This window comes from Gobius niger, assembly GCF_951799975.1.
Source record: "Gobius niger genome assembly, chromosome: 18".
In the NCBI taxonomy this organism is placed as follows: Eukaryota; Metazoa; Chordata; class Actinopteri; order Gobiiformes; family Gobiidae; genus Gobius; species Gobius niger.
The window spans coordinates 19785483-19798487 of NC_136869.1; the positions used below are offsets into that span (position 1 = coordinate 19785483).

The 13005-nt window shown below is 42.1% G+C and overlaps 1 protein-coding gene across 4 annotated transcripts in view; it reads right to left on the reverse strand.

The window, feature by feature from the left end:
• The window catches only part of asap1b (ArfGAP with SH3 domain, ankyrin repeat and PH domain 1b), a 51217-nt gene that overhangs the window by 9644 nt on the left and 28568 nt on the right, over positions 1–13005 (reverse strand). For all 4 annotated transcript variants that reach the window (XM_079576160.1, XM_079576163.1, XM_079576162.1 and 1 more), the window contains exons 7-14: positions 12850–12935; positions 11025–11100; positions 10420–10506; positions 9148–9248; positions 7192–7261; positions 4038–4125; positions 3903–3951; positions 1023–1189 (exon numbers count right to left, since the gene is read on the reverse strand). In XM_079576160.1, coding sequence (XP_079432286.1) covers positions 1023–1189; positions 3903–3951; positions 4038–4125; positions 7192–7261; positions 9148–9248; positions 10420–10506; positions 11025–11100; positions 12850–12935 — 724 coding nt within the window. The remainder of the gene's footprint in view (positions 1–1022; positions 1190–3902; positions 3952–4037; positions 4126–7191; positions 7262–9147; positions 9249–10419; positions 10507–11024; positions 11101–12849; positions 12936–13005) is intronic.

A 13005-nucleotide genomic window follows, 5' to 3' on the forward strand; every position in this document is an offset into this window, starting at 1 on the left:
CTTTATTTACTTCTTTTTAATCTGAAATAATTCCAAGTACCCTCTGCCAAGTGGTCAAGTACCCCTGGTTGGCCCAATGCCCCACAATATAACATTCATAATTATTTATGGACAAGTTTGGGGAAAGTGAAGAAAGAAGAACACAAAAAAATACGTATTAAGACTCTACATCAACTGCGAACCAACAGAGCTCAAAACTGCTCACATTTTAAGCTTAATTCCCATAAACAAAGAAAGTAAAAACAGTGTGAATAAGTTAAAATCAAGAAAGAACCAATTACTCCAAAGTAAAGTGAAATGCTTTTGTGAATTCCATCATTCTAATCATTTTCGTTTTCTTTTTTATTCAAGAAAGTCAATGAGAACCCAGAGTGCGTTTCAAAGTGAACGCTTCAAAGTGAACGTCTTTGCTCTCAATCAGAGTTTTTCCGTTTTTGCCGCACAGATCAAATCCCATTCAGTAATTCAGAGTGTAGATCTCTTAAGAAAATAAATAATAACAGTAATGAATTTGAGCATTTTCACATTGAAGGTCATGAATACTTCCTGAGCACCACGGTAGCCATGTTTTTAAAGCAAGTTTCTGCCATTAGCACAGAGTGTTTATCTTACCACCAGTCAGCGTATATATGCGGATATGCTTGGAGGGCCTGGATGTCTATGGCCCTCTCGAGTGCTGAGTCTTGGCTTCAGAGAGTGGGGAGGAGGGATCGGGGGGGGGGGGGGGGGGGGGGGGAGGCCTGTGCCCTGAATGCTAAACAACACTGCTGCATCAGAACACCGCTCCCTATTTGCCAATGGTTGCTGGGGGAATTCGGAGGCTGCTTTTTTTTTTCTAACGTGAGAAAATAGCTGTCGACATTGCGTGACTGTCACCGACGGATGTGGCGTTAAGTGGGATTTGATTACGCGTTGTCGTCGGGTGTCGGAAAACGCTGAGGCAAAGACAATTCGCTCTCTGACGGGGGTTGACTAAGCATAAAAGGGGAGTCTCAGAGGGCACACGGGAGCAGGATACACACCGGCAGCTCCGCAGTCGCAGCACACTTCGTTGCCCGGCATGCGCAGCACGTCCTCGATGATGGCCTTGGTGAGGTCCTCCAAGCCGTCCTCCCCTCCGCTGCTCTGCTCGCCACGGAACGCCATGTTGAGGGCTTCCTCCTTACTGTTGGTCAGCACCGAGATCCAGCTGCGAAGGCAAAGACTGTCAGGGATAGCGAAACGTGGACTGTAGAATAAAATCTAAACACACAAGTCTTGTTCTGGTAAATTTCGGCAAATCTTTAAACATCACGCCCATGGGAGCTGTTTCAGCACCAAAACATGCACAATAGTATGCATACATCATCAACAACATGGCCTCCTGTCAATGATATCTTTACACGCATTCAGCTATTGCCTACACACTGACTGCACTGACCCACGCTGTTTAAACTGTCAGCAATTTCCGTCATTGTCAGTCCCCTACCTTTGTGTGCGAAGCTAGACAGGAAGTGGCACAGAGAGATGCATGTGTTAATCTGAATGTGTGAGATGGAGGCTATTTTTGATACAAGGTGTGAAGATAACAAATTTGGATGTTTGAGATGTACTGCAGCAGAAACGATTACAATAAAAGATGGTATTGTACTAATCATATCCTAAATGAAGCAAAGTTTGAAACTTTGTATGCGCAGTATGTGTTTATTGACATGTTCCTTTAAACAGAGTGAATTGGCATGGTGGGAGTCTGATCTCTGGGGTCGCTGGCTACACATATGGCAGCACTGTCAGTACTTCTAATGACTCATTTTGAATATATTACGGCCCTCGCCTCTGGAATGACCTGCCGGAGGAGCTCAGGGCTGCAGAGAGTTCATGTTTTTAAGAGCAGGCTCATGACCCACCTTTTTAGCTTAGCTTTTAACTGACCAATCTATTTATTTAATCCTAATATATAAAATATATAGGAGGTTGTGCCAGGCGTATTGTTTTAAATGTTGTAATCTGTGAAGCACTTTGTGATGCCTTTCGGTATGAAACGCGCTTTATAAATAAAGTTTGATTGATTGATTGATATTTATTGTTTAACACTTTACAGCAGGGGAAGGAAGGTCCCAGGGTCAAACATGGCCCTGCAGCTCGGCCTGTCACGATAACAAAATCTGACGTTCGAAATGTCCAAGCAGGAAAATATCACGATAAACGATATTATTGAAGACCTTTCTATGCCTCAGAAACACTAAAGCTTAAAAATGACAGAAAAAGGCTTTGTTCGAAAAAGTGCTTTCTTTTGAAATGTCTTATATATACATGATAAAAAAGGGATTGTTCATCTGTTATCTATTGAACGTCAATATAGTCATTATCGTGACAGTCCATACTTGCTACCTGCCTACCTACTCTGCCCCACTCTTACTAAAATGAGCTGGGCTTAAGAACCTAACCAAATACCATTTTTATATAAAGGGTACATTTTTCAACATGAAGGAATACATATTACAAATCAGTAAAGTTCATATTGGAATTGAACAATTTAAAATCTGGGGGCAAAGGTGGCCACATTTATGAAAGAATAATACAAAGAATAAATAAATAAAGGAAGGAAGGAAGTACGTTTTGGGAAACACCATTTTTCTCTAGTTTTAGCCGTTTTCTGGCGGAATATAAACTTATTTATCACATACAAATAAAGACAAGTCTAAATCAGGTCCAAATTAATGTTTTTTTTACAGCAGATTGTCCAGTATTGGCAAAAAAATGGCAGTCGTAGCTCGCATTAGCATGTAGCATGATGCTAACATGGAGCATTACGTTAGCATTCTCTGTTATTTATGTATTTATGGGCTGTTGAACCACTTTGCTCCTCCTCATCTCTTTGTATCTTTATTGGGCGGAAAACTATATTCATAATTCAGCATTTGTTTAAGTAGTTTTGGATTACTTGGGGAAAGTTTAGATGTTTCTCTTCTTTGTTTTCCCCCTCAACTGCTTCATGCACATGATATATAAGTGATTCCAGAGATGCCGTCAGTACCTATACCTGCAAAAAGTTCTCCACTAATGCAAATAAAGATGCATATATGATTACATAAAGTGATTGTTTATCCAAAAGCTGCTAATTTAATTATTGCGACAGGCCGACAGATGTCTTCCTGTGCTTTTAACAATCATGTGAAACGTAATACACTCCCTGCTTAATTGGATGGGTGCGACGCATAAAGGGAAGGCACTGAATATTTTATGGAAAATCCCATAAAGACACTGCTGCTGGTGCGTGACAGAGCAGGCAGCGAGGACTCGGAGCATCCAGTCCATCCCAGAGGACGGCATGTGAGCATTGGCGCAGTGGCAAAAAAAGAAAAGGAAAAAAAAAAAAAAGGCCAACTGGAAACCCTCTTTTATTTTAGAGATCAAATATGCAAAGATAGCAGAGCGGTTCTTTTTTGTAGCGCAGCGTCTGGAAAGTGTCTCAAGAAAACATACAGTGGGCGCCTAAAGAGAGCTTTTGATGTTTGATGTAGCGGGAACAAAGCACTGACTGGTTTTGAATTGTAAACAGACAATAAAAGCTGATCAAGCAGGAATAAGCTGTATGAATATGAATGCAATCAAATACAAAGCCAGGACTTTCAAAAGACCGAGGGAACCACCAGCATTGACGTAAAACATTTCACAGATTCATTGATTTAGAGAGTTGGGTGAAACATCTATACGTTTCTTGGAGAACGATGTGGATAAAATAGGCCGAGATGAGACCGAGTTGGATATCCGGTGCCAGTGGCTGCAACCGGACCACGAGTCCTGCACCTACATTTCACTTTCTCGGTTTGTTTGGAAACGCTAGCAGCTTAAGACAGTTAGCGGGGGGATATTTTCCATACGATATGCGCTAACAACGTTTGGGTCCGAGGTGTACTCACATTACAAACTCCTGTTCGTCTTCAGCTTGGAAATGATATGTCCGGTTATCTGAACAAAACAAACGGCAACATCCAGGAGAAAAGGTTACACTTCATTCCAATTTTCAGAAGAGAATTATTTTTGGGTGAACTTACGAGAAATAAGGTCAAAGCACTTCCTGTCTTCGCCGCTGGGCTTCACTTGGCAGGTGAGCAGGTTGAGCTTGACCGGCTGCCTGTTGGACTAAAAGCACACAAGAGGAAAAAATATATACATTAGTACTAAACTGGGGTATTTTGATGAAGTAAAGTTGGCATGAACCCCACTTTTAAACCAACCTAAACCATTACTCATGTGAAAGGATCTTTGTAACATTCTGTACTTCAGCCTAATTCCATCACCCACAAGCAGCTACTAAAAGAGCAGTTCCCAAAGTGGGGTTCAGGAGCCTCAGAAGCAAAGCAGGGGGCCCCCATAGGTTGTATTCTCAACAAGCACTTAAGGCAAATTGAGTTTGAAATTAACTTGATACACATTTGTTCCATTATAGCCTTCAATCAGTATTTAGCCTGTAGTTACTGCTAAATGTAATGTTTACATTATATGTTTTGAATAAAGTGAATTCTTATTGCCGTGTGGTTGCAGAGGGATGTTTGGATCTATAAGCTTTGGCTGTGCTAAAATATATTAAAGAAAATACCTGCAAAGGTATGTTTGAAAATAGCCATAACATCACAGCTTGAGCTTTTACATTTCGAACACAAATCATTCCTCGACTAAATATCACTGGCGCATTAGCATCGGAGAACAATTGTCTCGTCACCTCAGCTGGCACCGCTCATTCCAACTGACCAGCCTTAGCCGTACAGCATGAACTCCAGGCCTGTTCGGTGCCAGCGCAGAAACTGGGTTGCACTGGCTGCCCCTGTGTGCTGTAATAATGGGCCCAGTTGGCACACGGACACTGAACATTGTCTCCTGGCCGGGCGGGACAAGGGGAGGGGAGGGGCCGGGCACGTGCGAGTGAAACGCCAACAGCCTGGGAGCTCAGCCGGTCGGCTGGCCTTGTGCCACGCCAGGCCAAGCCACGCCAAGGCACCTAAAGTTCAGCTACTGCCACTGAATGGAAAAAAATGAATGAATGCCACTCAGTTAGAATTAAGTGATACGATCAAAAATGGCCCTACAACAGAGAACCTCTGGCCATTACATGATTTTTCTTATTGGCACATTAGTGAGCAAATACCTTTTAAACTACTCTAAAAAATGCTGAAAATATTGTAAAAACATTTTAAATTTCCTAGCGATGACCCCCCCACCCCTCCAAAATGACAATAAGCAATGCTCCTTTAACGCCTCCCTCACACTTGAGTTCTTCAGTGATCAGTAAAGTAGTCCCTTCCCCAGCGCCCACAGTGGGCAGATATGATGTCATTGCTGCAGTGCTTAAGCCGACGTCACTCCCTAATGCTATCAAACTGCAAATGTTAACAATAAGCGGCTCATAGACTCATCTCCCGTGATCATTATGTACCTCAGAGCTAATCCTCTCGGCCGCGTCACATCCCGCTAAAACAAACGCCGTGTTAGTAAATAAAGCCCGCGGCGCGTTGGTCTCACTGGGGCTTTATCGGCTCAAGCCACCAAAACAGCTGACAGCCATTCCACGACAGAGCCATACCTCGAGATGCAAAAAGTTTCATTCATGCAGTATTTATGGACACACAGGAGTAGGTCGGTAAGTGACACGTGCACTGCTGTGAGACCTTTCACGGTGCAAGGCCTATTCAATGTTCTTGAGGTAATTAGGTAATGGCAATGTCGTTAGCTTAGAATACATAAAAAATAAATTTTAAAAAATGCTGTAAAATTACAACATCAATTCCTTAATGTTAGCATCCGACAGCTATGGCTGTGCGCTACTTTTTCTAGCGTTTTTGTAACTGGGAAACTCAGGAAGGAATATGTAATATAACATCTAATGTCAAACTGTATGAATGAGCAACGCTTTTACTACTGCAATTTGTTTAACTCCCTATGGGAAATGTATGCAGTTGTATGCATGAGTTTCAGTCGTGTCATTTTCTTTAATGGAAATGCCCTTTGGTGGACACTTTTATACTTACAGAATATAATAAATTTGAATTATTTATTTTCTGTGGATATGATCCTCATGTTGCATGACTATAAAATGGAAATCTTTATAGCGTTGAAAGTGGGGTAAGCGCACATAGGCTTTCTTGCTTCAGGCTACTCCGTTTGAGCCTCCATAACTGTATAAAGTGAATTTTGTGAAAAAGTAGTAAGTAAACTTCTACAATTAACTACTAAATTTAGTTTTTTTTACTAATGAACACATTTTGAACCTCCTTGACAAATCATAACCTAAAAATCGAGTCCTCTACTAATGGGCTCTCAAACCTTTCACAAAAAGTAAAACCTAAAAAAAGGTTTGGCTTTCCTCGTACCACCAGATCTAAACCAGGAAAATTGGACCACAACATGACTAAAGAGGGTAACACTGACTCTAAATTAAATAAGACGAAGAAGCCTACACACCACAGTTAATACTTTGAGCCATTTTAACCTCTTCTAATTAAATTATTACCTTAACTCTAGGCATTTACGCCTTTGCATCCATAACTTATACGTTCTTGTCATTCTCTTCTTGCACTCATGGGTTTCAGTCTGGTTTCGGACACCATTTGCAAGACCATCCAAGAGACAGAATATTTTGCTCATCATTGTTAATTACTATAGGAACAGTCACTGCATTTCCTCTTTGTTTATAAATGAATTTACCCCTTATCTCCTTCTGACCCAGCACGACATCGGACAAAATTCAGCAACAATTAGCCACATTTTCCGACCGTGCCAGAGTACTGACTGAAGACGGTCTCTTTGTCTGAGGCTTAGCGGGTGGTTGAGCCGAAATAGCAGATGGCCCGGGTTCTGAATATGTGTATTTTTCCCCCCAATTATAAAACCGCCGCGATTTTTTTGTCCGCCGGTCTCTGCACGAGGGGGTGACGACAGCGCTACAGAAGACGAGCCGCCGTATAAACGTGGAGAGATGAGTCACCCAGGCGCAGAGGGCCCGGAGGGGGAGGGGCCAGCGTTGCCATGACAACCCATCTATGTCAATTCCACTCCGGCAACATCCAGATAGGGCGAGCGAGGAAGAGAGAGAGCGAGGACCACCGAAGCCTCCCCGCGTGATGTCGTCCCTTTGATCCGCGCGCAGCCAGCGGAGGGAGGGCTCAGTGGGTTTGTGAGTGTGTGTGTGTGCGTGCACGTCTTTTTACTCACCGTGGCATGAGAGATGGTGAGGATGCCCCCCTTCACGGAGCACTGCCTCCTCTGCCACACCTTCCTCAGTCTGCAGGGGAACAGACAAAAGCATCATCAGGCTTTGTGGTTTCAAGATAATATCTGGTGTACGTCCGCAAAAGGGATGTAAGGCCATTCTTTTCTACACTGAGGCAAATAAGAAGCAGCGTTTCAGTCAAAAGTAGTCATTTATTGATACGCTTGTAGAATATTAGGATTCCAATTGACAAATGTTTAAAGAATAAGCTCTCAGTGACATTTATCAAGTAGGATTTAGCCCTAAATGCTACTTAATGAAGAAGCTAATTACAAAGCTATTTACTTCATCTCTACACTAGGGCTGCACCAATTGGATTAAATGCGCTAGTTATTTATTTTAAAGATTTAGTTCACAGTGCATGGTTTAAATGTTTACAGGAGCGTTAACGTATTGGAGGTCCAGCCATAGGTAATGCTGCGTTCCATTTGTCCAGGGAGGTCAGAACTCGGAGCTAGGAAAGTCGTTTTTTCCCGAATTTCTGTGTTCCAGTTGTCAAATTTGAATGATAGTAAAAGATATGAGAATCATTTAAGCTGCGATGCTGGTAAAAGCCCAACATAATATGGCCCTAACATACTTGTTTTATAAACCCGAATATGGTGGTTACATTTACGGTCACATATATAATGTTACAAATCAATAAGAGAGCGCAGCTGTGTGTATCGCAAAGCAACCAGTCCATTTTTAACAGCAGTGGCTCAACTCAACCCTCTAAGTGACAGACAGCGAGCGGCAAAGGAGGAAACTAAAGTATTAAGAAATCGAAAATATATTTTAGTTTTTATTTACTGCTAACACAATGCGTCACCATGTTGTTTTCCCCAACTCGGGGCTTGTGAGGATTGTCCAACTTTCCCACTGGGAAATCCGAGATAGAGGGGCGTTCCAGTTGAAATTTCCCACTGGGAGGTCGGAAATTCCGAGTTCCGAGTCCAAATGGAACGCACCATAACAAGAGGACGTGCAGGGAAGGTTTTTGGCTAACTTCCTGTTGGCCAGTGTAGCTCAGAGACCACTTCCTGTCCACATTTTTACGTAAATTCAATATTAAGTAAGACTTAAAGGGACTATACAGTATTTTCATCCCCCTACATGTTCCAGCCATGTCCTAATGAGCTCAGGCATGTTCACCAAAACTGCCTCTAAAATCCTGCACTGTCACTCAAAAAGGTGTTAATTCGGGTCCGAAGTGCCATCATGCACAAGCTTAATATAGAAGCTGCAGTTACGCACAAGACCTGAGGTGGCAGTAGTGAGGAAAAAAATTACTAACTTGCATCTAGCCCCTTTAAAAGAGATAAGAAAACTGGAATAAACTTCAAGCTGAGTGTGTTTCAAAAGGATAATTTCAGTGACGCTATTTTACCATTTGTTAGCATCAAATTAACATTAGCCTTTAGCTTCAAGGGTAAAACACTTTTATACACATTTAAACACATTTATAAACATAGAAGTCTCCTCCAGTGAAGTATTTACATCTTGTGCAAAATGTTTAATATATTGTAAGTTATTATCCAACAGCTGCTTGTTTTCTGTGACAGTGTTTAGATATATTTAAACAAAACTTGGCTAACTCTCCATTGGAATAAGAGGCAGCGTTGTTAACCTACTAGCAACTAACATAGAGACTAGTTACTTTGTAGATTGTTATTACCTAAATAATTGCAGCTTTTGCAATTTTCTAATTGTGACAATACAATTGTGATTAATTCAGCTTCATTGTGATTAACACCCCATTCTGCGAGGGCACAGCCGTTAGAGCTACTATATAGATGTTTTCTGCATATATGTAATATGTTTCTGCATAACATATTCTGACTTGCGGCTCTCCATGTCCAGTCTGTTTTGAAGAATACTGAAAGAGCCTATAGCAACATATACAATAAGCACTTTACCCATCGCTCTTCTTCAACAAGTAGCCTTTCTTCTCACAGCCAAACTCTTTGTTGCCCTGCAGCTGGTGCATACTGTATCCACCTTGCTTACTCTGGGAGTCCTGCGCAAAATGGAAAGAACATTTAGAACTCAAGGCCATGTCAGACAACAAGGCTACCCTTAATAAAACATGCAAAAATATTCACACAACACAAAGTTATTTATTAAATCAAAGAATATAAAGCTACTGAGGGACACAATAAAGCTACAAGCATGCTCCGCAAACACCTCTAAAAGCACTCTAGTGTCAAGCAGAACAGACTAGCATGCACCTGGCACTTACTCTTCTAGACTTGAGTCCAGACAAGCAGAAGGCAAAGGGGAAGATAGAGGGGAGAGGTGTGAAAGAGTGTGCTGGCTTCATGTGCTCCAATCTTAACTACAGTGTTTCCTCTATGAACGTGAACCACTGGTGACTTTCACAACAAACCTCCTGGATTTTAGAAAGGTGAAAATTAAACAGTGGATGTCATTTGTGGGAGTGTGAAAGTGCGGAACAGAGAGTGTGAATAAGGGTTGCACATTTATGAAAAAATAAAAAAAAGAAGCTCAGTGCGATAATTCGTATTGCGATTTTGATTCACCTGCGATCAATTGTGTTTCCCTAGTGAGGTGGTGAAACAAAAGGATATCGACTTTACAGCCCCAGCAGCCGCACTAAAGTACAAGCCTGTGTAGTTAGTGCTATCGGTGTCAATGTGCTGTTAATTGAAGTAAAGAGTGGCTTTCCACTGAGCGGCCAGTGAGGCACAACACTGGTCACCAGCAAAGCCGAGCGCACACTGGCTACCAGCATGGTACAGCACTGGGCACTCGCTCTGTGCTAGCTCCACAGGCTGCGAGTGGCGCAGTGACAGGCGCTGGCTTTTGTTGCCGCGCAGGATAGTATTAGAACTTGGGAATGTGTCGATGAAACCACTAAGTTTTCTGAGATAGCTCCTGTATTCCAAAATAATAATGGAGTTGCTCGTAAGAAACAGGCCTTTAAACGCTTAATTTAAAGAATTTGATCGAAAACTCTGTCAGGCTGCAATAAAGTTTCTTTGATTGTTTGTATGACTGGAAGAAATTAATCTCTAGTCATTGTGAGTACTGATTCCATGGCACTGTAATTCCAGATCACATAAATAAATAAAATACAGAACTTTCCTATTGATCAAAATCAGGAGGGGCTTATATTGGTTTGTAAATTGTATAAATTCATCAGAGGTTGGTGTGGATGTCGTTCCTACCTCCTTCTGATCCAGCTGGAGGGAGGACTTGATCAGATCTCGCAGGGCAGTCAGCTGCTTCTTCTCCTCATCCTGAGTTTGTTTAATCTGAAGGACCACAGGCGCACATATATGAATAATAACAATATAACGTACTGTTTCATGTGTAATGGATCAATAGGAATGTGTTTGGTCATCACCGGCATGCTGAATTATATTCAGACTTTTACGACCGTTTACCAGCTCTTGTGACGTAGCAACATCTAAACTGGAATGTTCCGCAATGTGGTTTTCATGTTAGGGCACATTATCCCAACTTTAAACACAGACAATCTTCCTTTTAAGATTTCTGCTGTTGACCTGTCGTCCTGGAGAAACGGCAGTCGATTTTGCATCCATTTCCCTAACAGCCAATTACTGAGCTGCAACACTCTGCCAGCCACTGATAAACAGTCACTGTACCCAAAACAGGGCATTAACGACCACAATGGCCTAACACCTCATGGTGTTGTGAGGAAAATGGGTTAGAGAGACATTTCTGAACCTTTCCTTTTCTATAGGTGAGATACAATGATATGGTCTGCACTGTTGTAAGGACATTGAAAAACAAAGGCACATCGTCTTACATTATAGAGATCAGCTGCCAACTTTTCAATGTACTGCTTCAGCTTATCTGCCGTCTTCAAGCCATCCTGGAAAAAACTGTGGGGAAACAAAACACAATCATTCACGTACAGGGGTGAGTCATCAGTACGGGACGTGAAGGTGACAATGGGGGAGGATGAAGACGGGATTTGCGGCTGTTTAAAGTTGAATGTGTGTAGCTGGAGTCGGGCCGGTGCAGCGGGGCCGGCCGTGTCCGCGGTGGGTTTGCAGAGGCACATCCTGAAATCCATTACCGATCTGTCAGCAGTCCACACCTCGCGCCGCAAATCACCACTAATGACCTCTGTCGCCAATACGGTTTCTGAGGCTTCTTGGAAACTCCGCCATTTCTTTTCTCTATACACTAATAAATATCAAATTAAAGTTTCCTTGGAGATAAATGTGGAACAACATGGGAACTAATGCCATAGAGGAATTTCTTTGTTTACGTCTTGATCCATTACGCCAACATTTTTCTTTGATTACAAATAAAAGCGCAATGTAATATAATTAAAGCTACACAAAAAAGTAAATCACTTCCATCGTGTTTAGGATGTGAGCAGAGCCCGATCCGCCCAGCCGCATCATGTCTGCAATCTATCACTCTGCCTCCACTCCGTCCGTCAAAGGGAATGCCTTCATAAGAAACTTCATTGTTTTGTCCCGTGTTATGACAAGACCTAGCAACACTGAACGGAAATGTGTCTTTCTGTCGCAGATCACTGTGAGCCGCGGTTCTGGCTCAGAGTGCACCCATTTATTCAGCCACCAAAGCCCACAGCTGTCAGAGGACATCTGTATGAGGCGCGCTCGCATATGTATGAGCGCCGTGTGACCGCTCAGATTGGACAGAAAGTGTGGGATGTGCAAAACAGTGAGAAAAATGTCAGAGACTTCATCAATGACTTTTCAATGTGTCAACAACAGCGCTCTGACTTTCACCACGTTGCTTTCCAGCTCACACAGTACGAATCCCATCAGCCGCTTTGCATTAAAATTTATTCCCACATTGATTAACAAAGAGAAAGCCGGTCCAACAGTCACAAACAAGAAGTTAATATTATATCAAGCCTTATTCATAAAACAGTGCTGTGGTTTGATGGATTTATGATGGAATTAAGATGGATTTTTACTCATGTATATTTAATGGGTTAAAGATTAAAGGAAGGTCATAAAAAGTGGTATGCGCAGAAATGAAAAGTCTAATAACATTAAAGCGGTAGTCTGTAAGTTTGCAAAGTGAGGAGAGAGAGTGAAATTTGAAAGTAAACAATCAACCCCTCCCCTCTTCCACCAGAAAGCCCTTCTTAGTTTGCAAACTGAGGACAGCAGGAACAGGATTTCCAAAAGTAAATGATCAAGCTCCTCCCCCTCCCTTCTGATTGGACCAGACCGGCTGGTTCACAGGAAAAGCTTGCTTCACTGGTCAATGTGGGAGGATACTAGACTCTGATTATTACTTACTTTCTATCAAAATGCAAGACCAGGTGATTGATTTTTCACATTTTATAAAATTTGCGAAACATTTAGACTTCCAGACTATCACTTTAAACACGAAACCTTTTCAGGACTTCTATCCATCTAATAATCACAACTTACAGCTTACATCAAGGCACCACCCACCCATTCACTCTCATTCATACACCAATGTACGAAGACACTTACATATGTCAGAGATTTTTATTTTAAATCCACATTTTGCTCACTTCACTGGTGTGAAACTATGATTAACACTCACCACTCGCATCAAACCGATTACAAAAACAGACTTTAAACATGCAGGTAACAGACGGCAGTGACACTTACTTGCACTGTGCGTGGTAATACTTGATCAGGTTCTGCAGGAGGTCCACTCCTTTCTTTGTCTTGATCTCATTCACTTTGATCAGGTACTGCAAGGCAGGACACGGGTACAAAGTGCAAGTGTAAGTAGGGAGCAGCGGCCAGGATTTTGCATGTAAT